The 23181-nt window shown below is 37.3% G+C and overlaps 1 protein-coding gene across 4 annotated transcripts in view; it reads right to left on the bottom strand.

The window, feature by feature from the left end:
- Positions 1-1261: 1261 nt before the first annotated feature.
- Positions 1262-23181, bottom strand: part of cep89 (centrosomal protein 89) — a 187553-nt gene continuing 165633 nt past the window's right edge. For 3 of the 4 annotated variants that reach the window (XM_017706197.1, XM_037534255.1, XM_017706196.2), the window contains one exon: positions 1262-1833. In XM_017706197.1, the coding sequence (XP_017561686.1) occupies positions 1500-1833 (334 nt within the window). In that variant the 3' untranslated portion in view covers positions 1262-1499. The remainder of the gene's footprint in view (positions 1834-23181) is intronic. The other variant, XM_017706198.2, reaches the window with a different exon arrangement.

Here is a 23181-nt window from a genome sequence, read left to right as displayed (position 1 = left end):
CTGTGCTTTCATTTCAGGGGAGAAGGGGGCCATCCTACCCACCTAGAGATAGTGAGGCCAATTGTGCTCTCTTGGACTCCCGGCTATGGATGGCTGTAGCATCACCAGGGATCAAACACTTAGACGGTTTCACCACTCGGGAGCCCATCCGCTGAAAATGGGACTCTTAACAAACCTGGTAGACCACCTAAACTGTCACCATCAGATAATCAGCACTTAAGAGTTTTCATCTGTGAGAGAGAGGAGAAAATCAAGATCAATCTGAAAAAATTCACAAGTGTTTCCGTCCGTCCAAACAGTGTAAAAAGACAACCTCAACACTATGAGTCTGAAAGAATGTGTAGCTTTCAAGAAGCTGTTACTGAATAAAGGAAACAAAACAGAAGTTGCTGGTGTTCTCAGAACAATGGACTGTCCACCCCAGAGCCCAGACCTCAACAACACTGCATGTGTTTGAGATTACTTGGATTGTAAGAAAATGCAACCAAATTCTAAGACTGAAGTCTCCTGGAAAGAATGGACACAGTAAATACTGACAAATTATATTATATATAGTTCCTGAGGCTTTTGTATAATGTTCTATTAAATATTTATCTTCTGCTTCATTTCCTGATGCTGAAAAAAGAATAACTTGTAAAGGCCATTTATTTCTGGAAATTAAACAAATGAAGGGTGGTCTCTCTTTTTGCACAGTACTGTATGTATCTGGATTTGGTGACAATTTATTTGAAGGCTACCTACATCATAACACATGCATAAGCATTGAATAGTGCATTTATAAAATAATACTTGAGCATCTGTGCCAGCAATAAACTAGACCTTCCTTCTAAGCTCGATTAATTTGGAATGCGGCTTCATAACATTGTTGTAAATGGAATAAATGTCTACCTCTTTAGTTTAAATGGCATATATTTAATAGAACATCTTGGGTCATCGTGGTTATTAACATGGGCTGGTCATAAATACTTAAATTATGCTTCATAAATAGGTTATTCGTTATTAGTTGTGCATGTGTTATGCAGTACCTATGTATGTGTAACTATACATATAGTTGTACCTTTTTATTTCATTTTAAGCTCCTTACCATCAGTATTGATATACATTACACTTCATGTATGTTCATATCAATTAAGCCCTAGTTTGTTTCAATTTGAAATAATATCACATGCAAGGCTTTTATCTTGTGTTTGAAATATTAAATAACTGCCAAGCAAACATGGATATGAATGTAATGGGTATGAAAAACGTCAAACAAAATGTATTTTATGTTACTGTGAATGTATTAGAGCCATTTCTTTAAAGCAGACTTGGAGAGCTCACTATGGCCTCAGGGAGCAAAATACAGAGATAAAGAATATGGAGGATGAAACAGAATCCATCATGGCTACCATAAAAGACAGTATCTTCATATCTGCTATGTCTTTGGCCTTGTACAGAGTTTACTTTCTGCCTATTTAAAACACTGCTGCTGACTAAAGCACTCTCACTAGTGTACCACATCAGGAGTAGAAGTCCAGTCCATTCTTTTGGCTCTCATCAGATGAGGGGTTGTCAGACTTATACCCTGGGCTGTGCTGGACAGAAGGGGGGAGGCCGTTGTGCCTGGAGGTAAAGGGAGGAGGCACTGTGCTGGACGGCCTTTCAGATTGGTCCAGACTGTCCAGCGGACGCAGTGTCCAAGCCTGGGAGAGGCCTGAGCATCCTAGAACAGCAGGTACAGTGACTGGACTCAAAGATCCGTCTGCCCTGCTGACCCCCATCACCATGCTCTGCAGGTGCTGATTCTCTCTAGCAGCTGCCTCCCACACCACTTCCAGCTCATTCTCTACTGCTCTGAGAATGAAAAAAGAGAGAGATACAGAAAGAGAGAGCGAAAAACAGAAAAAGTACTGTTAATTCTAACAGTAACAATACTCTATATGTTTAATCATAACCTGCTGCTATACTCTGGAAACTCAAGCTAACATTGGGATAACAAGAATGGATATTTTACGTAGTTAAAACAGGCTCAAACAGAACTTTCCACTTTCTAAAATGACTTAAAGGGGAACTCCACTGATTATTAAAATTAGTTAAATCATTCAATGGTTTAGATGTAAACAAAATAATTCGTTTGGTGTGAAGTGCACCTTTCTAGAGTCTAAATTGTTCACCATTATAGCACTAGAAACCAGACATCGTTATGTCTACAATTGACCATTTTATCTGCTAGCAAAATAAAAATGTGTTTTTTTTGGGTAAAATCTTTTCCTTACAACGAATTTTGTGTTGTTTGAGTAGGTGGCATTGCGTTGTACAGTGTCAGTAAAACTCATATCTTATGTGAGTAACGTTCATCAGAGGATCTGCGATTGATCCCAGTTGCATCTTGTTGTTTAACTGTTCAGCGAGGTGGTGAGCTGTGCTGTTTATTTATTTTTTTGTTGTTGTTTTCGGTTGTCATTACAACTACCAGAAATCCTGAATTTATAGCTAATTGTTTTGAAGATACACACAAATACCAAAGACAAACAGCTCTGCAATCTTGTGGCTTTACACCATGCCAGCTGAGTCTTGGCATTGTGCAGAGTGATCTTAGGCATGTGTGCATTTGCAAAGCCATGGAAACTCATTTCATGGAGCTCCACTTGCACAGTTCTTGCGTTGATGTTGGTTCCAGAGGCAGTCTGTGATGCACCAGAGGACATGCTACATGCTGTGATGCACCAGAGGACATGCTACGCACATGTACATGCTGGCCTAGGCCTGTCAGTTAGCATGGTTTAGCATTCTGTGGATGAGTTGTTGTTGATCCTAGTTGCTTCCATTTTACAATAATTTATTTACAGTTAGCTGGGGCAGATAATTAACAGACTGAAGCCAAAAACATACTCAATGCAAGGATGCAAAGGCAAATATGAACGCATTGCGAACGCTTGTCCTTCTGTACAAACTCACCGCGCGTTCTTATGTTGCTGTGGAGGTTAAAACACTGAGTACTGAAGGGGGCGATAAAGTACAGATCAGAGAGGGATCTACTGTTATTCCAGCAGCCTCAACAGCTTAACGTGGACAGTAGATGAAAGTGAGCTGTTTTACTCTTCTCTTGGATTGGAAATGCAACAGTTATTTTTATATTTTTATGCCATTTTTGCATGAGACTTAAGTGGTCATCTGCTAAGGCAGTTGAGAAGTACGCTAGGGGTACAATACTGCTTGTAGCTGTGACGCTCAGAATGCAGCTTGCGCTTGCGGCACGTTATGAAATGCGTCATGACACATTTTTGAACGTGACTACGCGTGAACCACCGTCTGCGTAGCTTGAAACGTCTGCGTTTGCGTCCTTGCGTGGAGCATTTCATTTCAGTAGTTTTGGGCCTAATTTGACTGCCACTGACAGTGTCTGCCTATGGAGGTTGCTGAAACACCTGAAATCTATAATTAGTAGAAAGGTCCTATATACACACATATACATACACACACACACACACACACATATGTATATATATGTACAGGATCAGAGAAATATCATGCAACAGAGAGAGGAATATGAGGAGAGATGTGCAGCCTCAGGAGAAATAAATCAGTAATGGCTTTTATTTAGCTCTTTAATCACACATTTAAGCCTCTGTTGGCTACAGAGAAGAACATTTATACCCGACAGATATGTCCAAACACGGCACTGTACACTCAACACCAAACACTCAGAGGGAAGAAGACAAACACACACACATTCCAAACTCATAATGCTAAACCTTCGCCTCAACTGCACAGGAAGGAGAGAGAGGGAGGGCAAAGAGAAAGAGATGAAAGAGAAAGGCAGAGAGAGGGATAAGTGTGCTAATATGCAAAGCCTTTGCAAGCCACAGCTGTGTAACAATAACTGTCATTATCTGCAAATGAGGCGTGGCATGGACGTCATCAGACAGAGAGAGAGAGAGAGCGAGAGAGAGAGAGATATTTCAGCCTATGACTCTTACACCACAATGACTATACACTCCAAGCTATAGAGTCAAGCATTGGTATAATTATGGCTGAATGGATGATGGAGTGAGTGAATCAGAGGCAGGTTGGAAGGAAGAAAGAAAAAAAAAAAGAAAAAAGGAAGAAAGAAAAACACCACTGGGATGGATGTGATGTAGACCAGTCTTCAATTGTTTCTAAATATGAGTTTTATCACATATTAAAATCTCAGTGATTTACACGAATGTGCCATCCTTTCTTTTTTCAGTATGACCCATCCCTAATGTTCTGATATTGCTCTCAATACTTTCTTTCACATAACAAACCAAAAGGAGTATGAGGAGCTGAGAATGACGCAAAAGTTTGGCCAGATTATATTTTATTCATTTTCTAAGTGAAAATAAATATGGCCTTTTTTTCAATTTTAATTTCTATTTATTTGTTAAACTAAACTATCAATTAAACACAAATATTAAATGAGATTCATGCCACATTTGATGTTTTACCCTTTTACAATATGTTAAATTTGGCAAATAAACTTGTGTTCACTTAGGACTTAAAAAACATTTTGCATAAGACTCAAATGACTGCAACTGCAGAGTAGCCAAGAAACACCAACAGTGCCCTGTTGCAGCTCCATTGCAGAATTAGATTTCTGGGTAAAAAAATACAAAATAATAATAATCCTCCTTTTCAGTAAAATAAAACTTGATCGCTGATCGTTTTTAACAATAAATGATCTTAAATGCTGTATTTCTACTCATTAACCCTGAAGCTTGAAGCACAGATTGCTGGTCATATAGCAACACAGATAACATCTTGCCTAGCAAGAAGCTAAAGAAAAGGCAAAGATTTCAGATGAACATGGACAATTGGGAGACGACTGCATTTCTAAGCACTGGTTTTCTAATACATTTAATCTGCAATGAGAAACTTTCAAACACTAAAATGTCATAAAGCTAAATTCAGCTTCTCATTTGCCAGCTTCTCATTCTAATTAGGACAATTTGAACAAGAAACTGGAAAATGTGAAGCTGACCTCAACCTTTTATGTTGAAAGACAGTCTATTCCATATTCCTGCCAGAGATGCGAGAAAAGTGGCTATAGCAGAGCTACATCTTAAGGCAGAGCAAAGTAAGTCTACATTTTCATTTATATTATATTTGATAAATATACTAACTCTATACTCTACTGTAGTATACTAAGGCATCAGAACAGATGAGACATATTTCAAGCTAAGATGGTAAAATAGACATGAAATATTGTGGCTCCCAAGGTGGTTTGATTTTTCCTGAAAGGACAAAATGGCTCTTAACATTTGAGTTGCTGACCCCAACCTAGACTTTGAAATAAGATGCTTCTTGGCTAACTGGATGAGTGTAAGAAACAATTCAATGCATTATATGGTATGAAACTGTAATGTATTGTTACATCATGGCTAGCATCTTAGCATGTTAACATGTTGTGGCTAGTGAGTTAAGGTGGGGCCAACATAATAACTTGTAGCTACAGCAATAGATTAGGACACTATAAAGTGCTTTTTTGTTTTAAATATTTTACTTTCACAATGCCAATAAGCTGAAATTGGAAACATTAATAATAAGATTTTCTGTAATAATTCAATATATTAAGCTAATTAATATATAATTAGATTTTTTTATGAAATTATATGTGCATTTGACAATGAAAACAGTGAAAAATGACTAGCTGACACTAGGAGTAAAGGAAGCAAACTGTCATTATTCAGGCATGTAGTCTAAGAGCTGTTTGTTCTTGAGCAGCACAACTGTACAGTAATAGGTCAATGAATAGGCACATACATAAATAAGCCATATTTGACAGTTTAATTAAAACAAATGCAAACACTACCAAATGTTTTATTGATGTCTACGTTAATTAGATCTCACTGAAGAAATCACTCCCCATTTTTACAAGCAAAAAAGACCTCAGTATGAACAGCATCAGTATCGGTTTTGGTATTGGGATACTGGCCTTGGTACCGGACTGAAAGGCAAAGCCAGTGGTATCACTAATGTTCAGACAGATGGAGAAATTCCACACTGGCGATTTTGTTCACACATGGTGATGATTTGAAATGGTGTTTGGGAAAAGCTGTAGGAACAAAGGAATACGCACATGTGCGTAAACTATGTTATCATCACGCCTGTTGAATCGGCCCATAAGCTGTCATTATGACAGATCAATTAGCCGAGCCATCTGTTGAGCACAGCCCAGAGTGCAGCTGCAGAGTATGCACACATACACACACAGTAACACAGATGAGAGGTCAATTATGACCTCCTGTGAAAGCCAAATGGACAATGACAAAAAGAAATGCAAGAGAAAAGCTCCTGATTTCAAACACACACAAACATACACACTCACACATCCTAAAGAAGAAACTACTTTACAGGGTCCTCATGTCATGATCATACCCACTGGAATAAAAGGGGTTTGCAGGCATTTAATCAGGCTTGGCGGCAAGACAAACTCACGAGTGGGGCATCAAAAAAACTAAATGGCCATAAAAAGCTAAAGAAAATGCAGGCCGATAAATGTACGGTAGCTCTAGAACCACATAGAACAGAAACAGAAGAGCCACATTTGCAGCTAATCACTGAAACTCTATCCATTTAGGTAATTTGCAAGCAATAGCAGAGTGGACAAAGGTTTATTTCACTTTGCCTTTATTGTTTGCTCATACAGAAGATTGTATATAACTGAATGAATTCAGTAGGGGATTTAGTAGGTTATGAATGGTGAATGGATGGTGGGCACTACCCCATTATATGACCCCATTATGCTGGGCCTACATTAGACCCACCACTTTCTGACAAGTTGGGCTGCTTATTATGAAAAAACAAAATGAAACAAAAAGTAACCACAAAGACTTCTGAACTATAGGCACAACCAGACAGATCTATAGGCCTATAAGCACAAACAAGTCAAACTAAAATCAAATCAGCATGTGTAAAAGTTGTGTACCGAAAGTTAGTGTACCGAATTGTACACCATATTGTACTATTGAAAAAGCATTGAAGATCTGATACATTGCATTTTAACACTACTCACTCAGAGTTCTGAGTTGAACTTAATACTGAGCAAGAAAATGACGAAAATACAATTGACGTTTAATTGAAAGTTGTATCTGCTCTTAATTATCTATCTAGCATTATGCTGGATAAAATAGTTATAGGGTCTAATGAGAAATCACATTTTAAATGAATGGCGAATGGGGTCATTAAAATACAGTGAACTTTGAAGGTTGAGACATTTCTTCACTTGTGCTTATAAAGACATTTTGGTGACCTACTTACCACCTTCACAATTCCCTTTTCTGACATTCTCATCAAAATCTCAAGTCAATTCATTCATCGGTCTGAGAGGTAGGTGAGGATAAGGACATATTCATTTTCTTTTTAAGCTCCAAGACCTTGGAACTATATAACCAATTAAACTGGACCCTTTTGTATCTTTTTATCTCCCTGGAGATTTACATAGCTGGAAATTGTCAAGCATGGCTTTAGAGAAAATCTAAGAATTTGAAATGTGCATTTTGTTAAGCATTCTTTGAAACAGTCTTTGTGGGAACACATTCACACATGCATTCACACATGCTTTTTGTCCCTGTAAATCATCTCTTGCCCAAATCGTATCTATCACAGCAAGAAGCCAGAGATTGTGCCTCAAATCAGTGATCAGAGAAAAAAACAAGAATAAAATGGAGAAAATTTAGATCACCAACAAAAATGTGGTTAATAAATAATGCCTTTTGTTTCCAACCCTACGTATCTGACTCTGTCGGCTTTGTTATGGTCATGAGCAGTCGTTGCAGCAATGTCGTTCTCCCACAGCTCTCAGCTGCATCAGGTTTAATACAACTTCATTTAATGAGCCTTTCATTGAAGAAAAACCTTCAGTCTGATGGACAGAGCAAAGCGCTATATGCAGTAAAAGCTTTTTTTAAAATGAAAGAGTCAAAATAGCTTGAAATGGACAGCACATATGCTAGCTCAAGTTTTGATTAAGTGGGTCGTCTGTTCTTTGCAGAGAAATTACTGTCTGTGGTAACTGTCTGGTTAATTCTAAACAACTATGTTTAGTGTAAGATTAAGATTAGATTGAGAATAACTGGCAATTCAAGTTGAATTCAACCTCTTTCTGCAGGCTCTGGAGACCACTGCACAGACTGTATATTTATTCAGATATTTTTAACCCACATTGTTATGAGATGAACTAGGACACTGCTGGCGCCATGTGTGTGAAACGTAAAGACTACGTTGAGCTGCTAGTGAGTAATGAGGAGTGAAAAGGGACTAGTGAAAAACTCTGCCACAATAGAACAATTGCATTTAAACAGAATAAAACTTTTATTCTAAATTTTAGAAATGTTAATTTGCTTGCTCCCCTACAAATACCAAAATCAGGTTCTCTTTCAGTTTTGAAAACTAGACAAATATTTTCCTTAACATTAAGAAAGAAATATACAGTTCAAGAGTGGGTCCTCCTCCAAAGGAGGCATTTTACACTTTATATACTGCATTTTAGTATAGTCAATAGGGGTTAATTGATATTTAGTTAAATGAAAGGTAATGACAAAGTGATTGTTTTTCAACATGTTTTGCAATTGATTGGCTATTTTATATATATAAACTGCAACATAAGGACAACAAAACAACAAAATGTCCCCCCAAGGTCAATCTTTGGTAATGTACCACCCCATCTAGCGACATCAAACCCAGAATACTGCTGAGACCATTATTGATGTGTGTGATGGTTGCCTTATTGACAGCTTGCTGTGCTCTGGAAACCCCAACAAGACCTCAGCCAGACACATGCACACAATGCTCGACAGCGTTCTTACAGCCTGACGTTCAGCAGCATCATGCTGTGTGATTGTATGCTGAGAAACAAAATGAAGCATTTCAGTTTAAATGGTAGTTTAATTCCTCAGTGTGCTGATAAAGATCCGTATTACACAGCTGTTTAACACACATGAAATATATTACTGGCAATTTCAGTTTCGCTGCTGCTCTCTCTTCCTCACACACATACATGCCATCCACACAGCAATCTGTTCACAGAAAAAAATGAATGAAAAACAATAAGGTTGGTAAAATGTGCACACCACTAGTTGCCGGTTGCATTACATGAAGCAACTACAAAAATATTAAAAGTCACATGCAACTCATTCAAAGAATCCACTATTTAGTTAGCTTTGTCGCTACTGTTTTTCATATTGTCTTGTTCTGGCTCTGTAAAATCACCTCTGATGTGTTGTTTAGTCTACACTTGTATCTTTCTACCATAGTTTTGTCAAAGGAGACCTAATTTAATAGCCTAGCCATGTAGATCACAACACAGCAAGTTATCAAAGCAAAAGAAACAGGCATTCAAACAGCTGTCATGTTGGCCTTTGCTGACTAGCTAATTAACAGTTTCTAGCAATTAAACAAACTTATTCAAAGACAACATTCTCAGTTTTATTGTGTTGTCCTTAATTTGTCAATTGAAATCAATCCATTCAAATGACATGTGGTGTGATGAGGGGGGCTCCACAGGCAGACTAATGCACAGATGTACCTGGAGGAAGCTCAGAGGCATAACCTTGACTGCTAAAAAAAAAACAAACAAACAAACAAACAAAAAAAAAACCTATCAAACTATGAAAAGCAGGCCATGTTGATTTGCATGAGAATGTGTCCCATGCCCTTTAATTATGGGCTGTAATTCATTCATTATAACATGCTGGCATAAAAGGACACATTAACCATAACCATATATACACCAGCCACTTTATTAGGTGCACCTTGCTAGTAAAAGGTTGGACCCCATTTCCTTCAGAACTGCCTTAATTCTTTGTGGCACATGTAACCTAAAAAAAGTGGCCGGTGAGTGTGTGTGTATATATATATATATATATATATATATATATATATATATATATATATATATATATATATATATATATATATATGAAGCAAATTGTCCTATCATATTGAAACTCACAAAAACATTTTCTCTACTCGTTTAAATGAAATTTGTTTGCTACAAGTTGAGGCTCCAGTTGATCTTTCCATGATGATTTAATGGGTGTAATTTGCTTGTTGATGTTCACTGGTTTCAAAGCTTAAACAATAGGAAACTAGGAAACTTTGTGACTGCACCCCATGCTGTTGATCAGAGCATCACCAGTGTGCAGTTTCAGTTTCCATGTCCATCCTGTTTTACTTGACGTTTTCATGAACATTAACATAGCAAAATAAAATGAGAGAACAAGGGAGAACATCTGCATAACTGGAATTGTTTATTATTGTTTAGTATTTAATTGTTATTGTTTATGTAAAAAATGTCAATAATGTAATGTCAATATGTTAGTTATAGTGAATTTCTTATGCTGCTTGCAACAGAAGTTCGGGCATAACCTGAAGTTAGAACAGGACTTAGGACACTTTGTCTAGTAAAGATGCTTCTGTAATATTGCTTTCCTATGAAGTTAGGAACTGTTCTTTTGTAATAGATTGTGTCGTAAATGGAGTTCTAGCTCAAGTTTTCATGGTGACCAACTTTGTGTCCCTGGTGGGTTGGGGTGAGGTGTTTTAGGTATTACCAAGAGGCTAGCATTAATAAAACATTGGACCACAGTTGACATACAATTTCAGAAGCATGACTGATATTATTCCTGTACTGTTAAGCCAGTTGGAATAGCAACATATAATTTCTCATACCTTAAACTATAAACAGAGATCGAAAGCATCTATATAAAGTTTTTCTAAGGCAGTGGACAGTAAATGGGTGGAAATGTGAAGGAAAGCATTGTCTGGAAACTTCTTATGAATTATATGTTAATGTGTTAACTGACAGTGTATATTTATTTTTGTGTTTGTTTTTCCTATAATATTGCTAAATATAACAGCACATGGCCTGGTTTTCTGTAGTTAAATAATCTCTGTAGGGAAAGAAAAACAGGGATTTTTAAAAAAAAAGAAGAGGGATTTAAAAAAAATCCAGATGAATTTGCACATGCAGTAAAAGAACTAAAAAAAGATAAAAGCAAGAAAATAAATTAAGAACCAACAATGGGGTTTGCAAAGTTTGCCAAATGAATAGAGCTCTTTTATATATCAATGACCTCTTACTTTGTGAAATATTAAATCAGTCACTTGCAAAATGATACAGAGTGGTCTTTCTGTCAGTTGTGGAGATTTTTCTATTCAGCTTTAATTATTTAAAAACAAACATTTTCCTAAAAATAGAACATCAAGAAGACATGCTGTCATTTGATTTCAACAGCAGGCAGCTGCCGCAATCTCAAATTTCAATACTGAAAATGGGAGAGAACCCACATATAATAACAGATTTTACAGTTTTGCTGTCCTTTTTTGCAGTCATCAAATCCCCCATACAAGATCTGCCCAAAACTTTATGCCACACACTTTCAGACTGTGGTCCTAATCTATGCTCTCATCTTCCTCCGAGCCTAAAATTTTGCAGAATGAACAACTATGGGAGCAGCAGATGGCAGCGAGGCAGATTGCTATGCTAGTTATCTGGGCGTTCTGCAGCAAAAAGTGAAAGAACAGCTTTGACGGTGTTTATAAGGGAGCCATACATTTAATTTTATTTAGTGTAGCCTAAATCAATACTCAAATAAAAACAAAAATGTTGAAATTAAAATAATGACACAAGTAAAAGTAGCTTCCCAAAAAATGACTTGAGAAGTAGTACAGAAGTATCAGATTAAAGAACTTAACTGAGTAACTAGTTATAAGTAATTGTATCTATGTAAGATCCAGTAAACCCAATTTTGCATTTTTTGATTGCTGATTTTTGGTAGTAGCTTTCTGTATCGTGCTTTTTTTATATAAACACATTCCCACACACACACGTGGTTACAAATGTCATTTGCTCAAAGGCTTCTTCCTTCAAGATTCTCATCTTTCCTCCAGAAGTGCCCATTCCCTCTTTCTCTTTCGGATCCATCGGAGAATGTGCAGAATCAGCGGAAGCTAAATTAGGCTTTATCAATGGGCAGCGATACCTGGCCCTATCACCTTAGAGATTTATAACAGAGAGAGATGGAGGGACAGTGACATTGAAAGAGAAGGAAAGAGAGAAGAAGACTTACTTTGAGATAATTACAAATCAGGGTAAAGTGTGGTAAGAGTGCCGTAGTACGTGCACCATAGCGAGAGAGAAGAGGCAGTATTACATTTAACATGAACACTCTCTCTATTACGAAGTTCTCTAATTATGAGGTTGACTGTTCAGATAAAAACAACAACAAAAAAATGGAAACAGGCCCTGATGCTGTGCTAAATACACATATGCATTAAAAAAAAGAAAGAAAAAAAAAGACTTTGGAAGACTTTGGGCATACAAGCTTTGTTGACTTTCTAAATGAAAATAACATTCTCTACAGAACACACTTCACACATTTTAATGTACAATTAGCGTTTGTTTATAGTTTATTAGAGAAAAGTAAAAAATGTAGCCTGTGGACATTTTAACACATTTTTTCTTATTTTTCCCCAATATGTTACACTCACCATAAACACAAACATTGTGCACTAATAAATAAAAACTATAATTATTAAGTTGTGTTAACCTTTTGACTTAAAAAATTACCAAAATTTGACAGGGGTGTTACATTTTTTGGATATGACTATAAGCAGTAGTTGAATTTTTTAATCATCATCATTTGATAATTAAAAAAAACTGAACAAACCGAGACACAGAGGGGGTGCGAGAGAATGAGAGTGTGTGAGAGAGAGAGAGAGAGAGAGAGAGAGAGAGAGAGAGAGAGAGAGAGGGCCTTCAGGTGAGTAGATTGATGGGGACAGACTGAAGGATGAGGAGAGAAAAAAGACAGCAAAGAGGAGAGGAAAATACAAATGCTGAGGATAAGAGAGAAGCCAAGATCAAAACAGACCAAGAGAGGGAAGGAAACAAAGGAACAAAACTGTCTATTCATGTTCTCTGTGTGTGTGTGGATGTCTGAAAACACAAATGCAGTGACAGTGTGCTTTTAAACCCAACTGACACATATCACACTGCGTCAACCTCCCAAAGCAGATTATCTCTGTGATCACACACAGCAGACTGTGTGATATGCTGCTCCGCAAATCCTGTTGCTTGCTTCCTACCAGTTTCACATAAATTATATGGATTTCATCGGAGTGTCATCAACTGCAATAGTGTCTGCTTGTGTTTTTAGTTTCATTCTAAGATAAGATTATATATCTTTATATATCTGTTGTTGCTGTAAAAATTAATTACACTTTATATCTATATAATAATGCATTATCAGCAGTGTTAAGTTCGTGCCAAGCTAACGATGATGTACACTATTTTCCCACATTGGGTAAAACACTGATGGCAGCACTAGTTTAAACTCTGACATAATTAAACTTGAAGCCTCACTCTTAATACTGGAGGATGCTTTAGCACAGTACGCTTCACTTTACTTAGTAAAATACAACTTATGAGCTCTTATAATTTGTTATGAACAGTATTTATAATGCAGTATGTTAACAATTCAAAATGCATAATATGCATGGCTGTAACATGTAAAGCATTTTTATAAATATTTACAGCCATGTTTATGATGCCATATGAATGCATTATAACATGTTATGAATGTGTTTATAGATGCTTACAAATGTGACATTCATAGAAAGTGTTACCAATAAATCTATAAAAGTATAAACACACTTAAACAGACTATATGGTACAAAATATAGAATGAAATGTAATGACATAAATATATACACAGAATAAAGGAATGAAATGTCCATGAAGGAATAATATGACCTTAAATGTATTAGTACCATAAAAGAATACAGTGTCCATGACTGGGAACAATATAGGAAGGATATTGCAATTATTAAACTTGAAAAGATTTGGAATAAATAATTATTGCATTTCAAAGGTGTGTGTGTGTGTGTATATATGTGTGTATGTGTGTGGGGGTGGGGGAACTGCATATAGAATAGCTTGGGCAGATATGTTAATGTAGTAGCATAACTGAGGTTCAATACAGTTATAATGGAGGTGCCGCTATGCAGGGAGAAGTGAGTGCTGTTTTTCTGACTGGTTATTCAGGCATACAGGGTTCTGTAGGGCTCTTCATAAACTGACTTGGTGTTGTTGGAACATGAAATCATGTTAGTGTCATCCACAAACTTGGTTATGACGTTGGCAGCATGAATGGTTAGCAGTTGTATGTGAAGAAGGAGTATAAAAAGGGGACTCAGCACACAGCCCTGTGGTGCAGCACTGTTTAGTTTTACAGGGGAAGAGAAGTGCTTACCCATACACACTCTGTGTGAGGCCAAGGCTATGTAGTAATGGCAAGTGTGTTGGTGAGGATGGTATTAACAAACAGAGTTATAATTAATAAGCGGTATGCAGTGATCTGCAGCGACCAATGCACAAAGTGTTTTTAAAAAGTATATACTTTTATATGGTCAAAAATTATACAAACTACAATACCCGTACCGGAGGGCTCCCGAGTGATGCATCCAAGCGTTGACCATATCATCAGACGATCACAAGTTTGATCCCTGGTGATGCTACAGCAATCCGTGGCAGGGTAATCTAGGACAGCACAAATAGCCTCGCTCCCCGGGTGGGTACTATGGCCCCGCTTTCCCCCCAATCACTTAGCGCGATGCTAGACAGTGCAGCTGTCTGTTAGCTGACGTAACACATCTGACGGTCGGCGCTTTCCTCCAAGCGTGTTCCAGGCTGTCCAATGACAGTGCACAAGTGGCAGTGCAAAAAGATGCAATGGCTCGCTGCACAAGTCTCGCTGTGCTACCCTCGCCCTCCTAGCATTGTTGGTGTTGTGCGTTTGGGAGAGTTCTAATTAGTGGGTGGAATTGGATATGACTAAACTGGGGAGAAAACTTGGGAAAAATCTAAAAAGAAAGGTGCCCAAAAGGGTTCTTTGGGTGATGAACCACTTTTGGTTTTCTACAGAACCAAAAAAGAGATCTGTGAATGTGAAGAACTTTTTAAAGGTTTTAAAGAACCTTCACAAAATGCAAAGGTACTGAACCAATTAAAAGGAATGGTCTTGTGAAAAATCAAATAACCTACAGGACTTTTTTGTGACAACACCTGTTGTAAAAAGCAATATATAAATAAACTTTGACTTGACTTGAAAATTGGTTGATATTGTCTGCCAACCAATAGACCTGTAACACTCGTATGATTCACAGTTTTGAAGAAATTGGGGGCAATATAGTTTATGTTATGTCTTTGCACCTTAAAGGAAGGAACTGCATGTTGCACAGACATAACTTTAATTGGTGGTTGCAAAGACCAAAGACCCAATACAGCCAAGAACCATAATGTCCAAGGTGTGGCAGTTTTAACAGCACTACACAATATGGCACGTGTAATGCGAAGATGGCATTTCACAGCCCAGTACAGATCAAGTCCTGGGCCAGCGTCCAGCACACACACTAAATCTTGTAATTAACTTATGAGTTGAACCAGGTGTATCTGAGCAGGAAACCCACCCAACTGTGCTAAACACCAGCCCTCCAGGATCACACATAAACACACTGAAATAACATTTAAAATCAAAGCATGTCTAGATAAAACTTGTCTAATGGTGAATAATTTAATTGATAATAAAAAAGTCTTAAGTTCTAGCCCTAGTCTTAGCCAGTTTTGGTCCTGGAATATGCTTGTGCTGCATATGTGTTCTTCCTGCTTCGATATAGCCAAGTTAAACTCAAGGGAGGGTTTGTTAACACTGAGTTGAGAAAAGACTAAACTGTAGGGTCACTCCAGTGTATACAAAATGGGAAAAGAGAGAGCGAGGGAGGAGCATAAAAGGAGGATTTGGAGGAGCTGAAGAAAAGGAAGGGTGAAATGTGTGAATGATTCTCAAAGTCATGGCATGAAAGAGGCAAGAGAGTACAGCCTAGCTCAATTCCTCAAAGCCCCATATGTGAAAGCATAAGAGTGTGGAGAGAAAAAGTAAAAGAACTACCAAAAACTCTGAATGGGATAAAGGAAATGACCTGAAAGGTCTACTGTAAGTCAATTATCTGAAGTGTTCTGCACTACACTCTTCAAAATAAGGGTGCAAAAAAAGAGTTGTTTAAAGAGACACCGCAGAGCACGTCTCCAACCTTAGAGTCCACAGGATGGATGCAACAGGACGTAATCAATGCAACTTAAAGAAAAACAAAAAACAAAAAACTGGACAGTTGGTAAAACAGGCCGCATTTATTTTTTTCCATTGTTTTTGGTCAATATACATTAATTCCAAATTTGATTCCTGCAACACATTTCATAAAAGGTGGGACAGGGACAATGTCAGACTGGAAAGTTGATGTTGAATGATAAAATACATCCGTTTTACAATTTTTCACAGGTAAACAGGTGAATAGGTAACAGTATTAGTTGAGTATTGGGTATTACTTAATTAATGTTAAGAAACATTCACAAAAGGTTCAGTTGCCCTTTAAAAAACTGAGTAAGTAGTCTAACGATTTAAAAACAATGTTTCTCAACACACAATTGCAAGGAATTTAGGGATTTCAGCATCTACAGTCCATTACTCTCAAAATGTTCTTGGAAATAATGGACATCGTATTATTTGAGCCAAAGAGGAAAAGGACCTCCCTCCATTGTTACCAATGCAAAGTTTAAAAGCCAGTGTCCGTCATGGTATGGGAATGAGTTAGCTTGCACATCTGTGAAGTCACCATTAATGCGGAGGGGTATATACGCATTTTGAAGCAACATATGCTGCCATCTAGATTATGCCTTTTTCAGGGATGTACGTGCTTGTTTCAGCAATATCCAAACCACATTCTGCATATCATAACAGTGTGGCATTGTAATCTACTGCCAGTGCTAGTTTGGCCTGCCTGCAATGCAGAAGTGACTCCTATTGAAAATGCGTGGTGCATTATGAAGTGCAATATACAGCAATGGAGCTGTTGAGCAGCTGAAGTGCTATATCAAGCAAGAATGAGAAAAACATTCACTTTCACAATTACAACAATGGGTGTCCTTGGTTCTCAAATGATTACTAAATGTTGCTAAAAGGAAAGATTATGTAACACGGTGGTAAACAAACCCCTGTACCAACCTTTTTGAAACATGTTGCAGGCATCAAATTTAATCAAAAAGAATTTGTAAATCACTGCTCTCTCTTTTTATTTATATCTTTCCTACTGTCCCAACTTTTTTGGAATTGGGTTTGTAAACATATTGCCAATGGAATATAGTACAATTATGTTTCATAAAGGTGCTGAAAATGTACCCTTGAGGGCTCCACTCAAGTGACAGTTTTTTATCCTTTTTTTTAAAAATAAAGATGTGAGTGTGAAGAACCTTTTCAAAACTCAAAGATCCTATACAATTAATAGGCTCCCCTAGAACTATATTTCAACACCATCCTATAGTTTTTAGAATATGAGCTTGTGTGATGATATTATTTGCATTATGAACAGCTCTAACTTTATGCTTGCATTGAAATGGTGACTGGCATCTTTGCACATGTTTAATGACGTGAAATAGCTGTTCATTAGATGAGTGTTAATAAAAAACTATGACAGCTTTAGATTGTTTTAACAGTGTAAAGAAAATCTCTTTCAAATATATGCATAAAAAAATAGGTTGGCAAAAAAAATCTAATTTACATGATTTTCTACTTACCCTAAATGCAAGTTTGTGCCAAAATATTGCTCCAGGTCTTAAGTCAATGTGACTATTGACTTCTAATGTTTGTTAGCACTAGCCAAGCAGCTCCAGACTCCAAACTAAAAAAGTACAACTTGGACACGAAACCTGCATTTGTTTATCAACTGCATGTGGGGTAAGTGGAAAATCACACAAGTTTTAATTCTTGCCAAACTATTCCTTTAACATGTCAAACCATCAGTGGTCAATGCTGGACTTTATTCTATGTTACCATGTGCCAAATTATACTAGGTACATAGTCTTACATTAGGCACACAGACTACTGATCAGGAAAGGGATTTTTTTTTGTCAAATTTAATATTTGAATTTATAAGGCATTGTTCTAAAAACAATATTTTAAAAAGTTTCATATGAGAGTCTTGAGGGTACAGGCTGCTGCAGGGGAGATGCATCAAATGGACGATACGCAGCAAAAAAATTCATCTACATGTATAGAGTGTAAAATGATCTAGAGGTTGACGTTTATCAGTGCTGTTCTGCCATGTTTTGTTTATGCCGTAGCTGTACTTTCCTATGTGCTGCTTCTTGTCCAGTGCGCGGTAGCCTTTCAGTGGCTACAGTAGTCTTTCTATGTTTTTTTTTTGGGTAAAACAGATAAGAAGCTCCAAAACATCACTAATTAAAAAAAGATGAATAGCGGTCAACCCTATTCTACACACAAGGCCATGTACACTGAAGCAATTGGTGTTTAATGCCTATCTTCTCTGACCACAGTGCTGTAATCACCTTACACTGATGCCACTGCAGTGACCTCAACAGTCAAACCACAGTTAGTGCCTAATGTCAATCTTAGGGCATAATGACATCATAGGTTAGCGAGAGCTGAACAGTCTGAGCTGTGGAGACTCATCTCAATGACTGGATACAAATGATAGGTTACTATTCAGAGTCAGTCTATCTACTAAAGCTGTAATCCCAAAATACAAAGTCTGAGACTGTTTCATACTACGCAACTCAAGGATTCTGTGGACAAGCCTCTTCTAGTAAGGCCTGTAAAACAATAACATCTCTAAATATCTATCCTAAAAGGAAAATAACTGCTGCTATAAAAAGAATGAATAAATGAAAAAGTTGTGGAGTGATTTCAGAGCTTTGTTGACTGTCAATCATCATTCATGGTGATGACACTAGCAAGTAACATCATCTTAATCCACCACAACAACTGCACAAATGTTTCAAATTAAACTGCACAAACTGGCTACTCAGCACCTCTAATCCAATAATCCAATAATCCAATACACATGCTTATTTATTAGGGCTGTATATCCAGAGCCACACAACAGCTAAACGAAGTGGAATTCAATAGCACCTCAGGAGCCGACCAGTTCATGGTCGAAGACGTGCCTTGAGACATGTATGCACACACAGAAAGGAGAGCACGAGATCCCAAGGATAAGTCAGTGTTTGTATATGTGTGGTGTTAAGACTAAGATGTACTAATCCTCTTGTGCCAGGTCTCAGGTGCTACCACAACATATTCAACCAGAAAAAGCAGGTGTGTTATGTTCAAACTGCAGTCACAGTAACCTGCTGAAAGAATAATCAGTGGTGGACGAAGCAAACCAACCACGTACTTGAGTTAAAGTAGAGATACCCAAGGTAAAATATTACTCCAGTGAAAGCAGAAGTTCCTCTCTTTAGACCTCCACTTGAGTAAAAGAACAAAAGTATTTGCCTTCAAATGTACTTAAGTATCGAAAGTAAAAGTACTAATAGATTAATTATGGCTCTACTGTCCTTTTACCATTTTTGTAACAAGACTCTTCATTAACTCATTTTAGGTTAAAATACTCCAGTGTCAGTCTTGGTAAATCAATCTTTTAATAGCGTGTCTTTAATTAGTCTGACACTGTCTATTAAAATTATATCATAAGCACAAAGCACTGAAGGCAAGCAATGTCCATTAGGTAGAATCGAGTGACTCTGAAATCACTTTTTGCAAATAAGCAAAGTTTCAGTTTTAGATTTATTTGCAATTTAGTTACAAGTTTAAGTTCAATAAAAACTTGTTTTAAACAGGTTCACAAATGAGTTTCTGCTATATTGCATCTGTAGGTCTCTGTTGATAAAATAAACTAGCAAAAACAAATTTACGGACGGAGAAGCGGCTTAGATAATGGATGGATGGATGGATGAAATAATGTTTGTATAAAGTCAGAAAAAAGATGCATCAGTCACGACTGCATGTGTGTACATATTTCTATATTGTGGTCTATTTACACAAAGTTAGGTTAGCGCCATCATTTATGTTGAATAGACACTCCCAACATTTTCTGCCTTTTTTAAGGTGTAGTTAAACAATCTGAAATCTGGGGTGCTGCAGCTTCCTCACCACAAAATTCCCTTACTACTCAATGTAAAACTGAACCTGTTTAATTAGAACTTTAGTAAATCAAATGTTTATTTCTCACATACCTACATCTGGCTCTGTGGACTTTCAATAATTTACAAATTCCAATAATGAACATTTCTAAACACTGACTGTCAGCCCTCTAAGCTTCAACTCACATCTGGTTGGCTGAGTGACCCTTCAAAAGCTGTGAAAGAAACACAGCTGAGTTTGTGCAAGCCAACATGGAGGCCCATCACTCTCCACACACATTACTCCACATGCTGCAGAGATCCACAGTACGCACGCTCTTAAAGCTTCAGGCAGACCCCTGATCAGACAGAATTGCCTGCAGCTAGATTAATATTTTAGCTTGGAGAGAGAGAGAGCAAGAGTCACAGACACAAAGATATAGAGAGAGAGATATGGTTGATCCTTCTCAATCACTTCATACCAGAGGTCAGTGGTGGGCACAATTGGTTCATTTGCTTATGTCAGAGTTCACTTTCTGATAGCACAGTAACAAATATGAACAATGATCTTGTAAGCCTGTCATCACTTTTTGGCCAACTTTCTTGTGAGTCTTTTAAAAGCTTCTTTTTGCAGCTAGTGCAAAATAATCGAGTGATCTTAACTCGTAATTCTTAAAGTGGCACTCCAGCCTGGTTTAAAAATATAACCACTACTATGTTTGTTGTAAACGTCTACTCACCACCTACTGTTGTGCTACAACTGTCCCGAGAGTGAAATTTAAAGACTAGGATAAATCCCTTCAGTTGACGTATATTGAATGTGGTAGGAACCTTTGAAAAATAATACCCGTCTAGCTGGTGAATGCAGAAGAAAAACCAAATAACTCATGGTACTGGTAGCAACCCAAACATTAATTACATCTGTATTTATTAGCCTCTACATCAGTGCAATTCTTTATCACAATTGGATTCCCAATTGTTTCACTTTCGTGCAAATACATGCTGGGATTGTAGTCAGAGAACAATGATGGACAAAAACATGAAAAATGATGCAAAATCATAAATTCTCTCAAACACATTACATGGGGAAATGCTGTGTTGTGCTACAGGAAACAGGATAACAAGACAAACAATATATACAACAACAGTTTTTGGCTGGAATGCCCTTTTAGGCTCAATTTCCAGAGGGGAACCCTGAGGGCCTTCTTGGACTTCAGAGATAGCCTAATGATTTCTAAGAATTAACAAATACATGTCTGTAATTTTTTGTTATTTTATTCAATAGAATCACGCTTGAATTCCTGGATCTCCTAGATACATCACACACAATACAAACGGCCTACTCAATGGGTTGTTATAAACAGAAAATGGTAGTGGCAGCTCAATACAAAGCCTCTACACTGAAAGAGTCACAGTGCAACTGATCCAAGGTACATATACGTTAATGTGTCTGTCACAGTGTCAGGTAAAACATGAACTGCCTTTTAGAAGCTTTCTCCTTTAGAAGAGAATGGTTAGAAGAAGCCATGGGTATCATTAGGGGTGAGCCTTCGGCGCTTAAACCATTCATGTTTAATCACCCACTAATCACCTTCACCTCTGAAGTCGTGTGTCATTCTGCATATTAGCAACTCTATGTCTAAAATTGATTTCTCTATGAATGGGATTTTCAAAAAGCGCCACCATCACCCCTTGGAATACAAACACATTACATTTTGTCCTAGGTACAATTTTTCCCTGAATGTCACTGGATCCTTTGAATCACAAGATCGTTAAGGGGACAAAATCTGAACATTACTCTGCTCATGCTAACCACAAGATACCATATCTGTGCATCACATGAAAGTAAGTCTACTATGAAACTTCAGCACGATTATATAATAACACCAGCTACTGCTAATGAAATTGGCCATACAACTGCCATACCACAGAACAACCACAGTTCAGTGTACAGCAGTGTTAGCTTGCATGTAGGAACAAAGATGTTTACATGCATCTTTGTAAAATAGTATAAAATTAAAATAGTATAAATCACACTTAGTGATTTATTACATTAAAAATCATATAGTGTCTAAACACCCTTACCACCCAATCATTCTTCTGACAAGCCTGTCAATCAATTTAAAAAATAACCTACCTCTGCCCTGTCTCCTGAGGAACTCTCGAAAATCCTACCTGTTTGAATCAGCAAGTAGTTACTTTCTCCTACCTGCCTGTCCCCACAGAAACAAGCACCTCAGCCTATGGAACAATCTAGCTGCCTGGGATAGCACTGCAGGGCCAGTTAGTGTGGAAGGAAGCAAGATTGATCAGCTGTGTTACGAGTCTCTAATTAAGCATGTGCATGTGTATAAGAAAGAGAGCAAGAGACTACAACTCTCGTATGGCTGCATTGTCTCTCATTATACCCTTCTCTGACAGAATGTGGCATTTACAAGAAACATTTAAAGTAATTACGTACTGAGCAAAGATCAGCATCACTGTTGTCCAGGGACAGATTTGAACAAAAAAAAAAACTGGCATTTTTAAATGATAACCAGTCCTATTTAAATTAAAAGCTGCTGCACTACAGCTAAAATCTTATCATCTAGCAGTGAAAGTCTCACAGCAAGCTCACCTGCTAACCCCATATAGCATTCAGTAAAAGGATAGATGCCATTATTTTAGATTTGTGGGATTCTGACTGCTTCTAACTGACTAACTTAAACAAAACAAATCATCTTTCATCAGCAATGTAAGTGTTAGACCACCTGGTACATGTAAAAATAAAGCAAGAGCACTGTAGCATGCATATACAGTGGCAAGAAAAAGTATGTGAACTTTTTGGAATTTTATGGTTTTCTGCATAAATTTTTAACAAAATGTAATCTGATCCTCATCCAAGTGAAGCGTACTGACAAATATAATGTGCCTAAAATAATAACACAAATTCTAATCATTCATGTCTTCACTGAGAACAACCATAAAAACCTCATAGTGCTAGTGGATAAAGCATGTGAACCCTTGAGTTCATGGTCTCTAAAAAGCTAACTGGAGTTAGGTGTTGGCATACCTGGAGTCTTGTTAAGAAAATAAATTTGGAGGTGTGGACTAGAGCTACATTGACTGATAAAAACCAGTTTGCTCTGTACAAGAAGGATATGCGTATGTGAGTCATGCCTTGCCAAAAAGAGCTACGATCAAAAATTGTTGATTTGCATAAAGCT

Source organism: Pygocentrus nattereri, chromosome 25 (genome assembly GCF_015220715.1).
Source record: "Pygocentrus nattereri isolate fPygNat1 chromosome 25, fPygNat1.pri, whole genome shotgun sequence".
NCBI lineage: Eukaryota > Metazoa > Chordata > Actinopteri > Characiformes > Serrasalmidae > Pygocentrus > Pygocentrus nattereri.
This window is presented reverse-complemented; position numbering and strand designations above follow the sequence as displayed.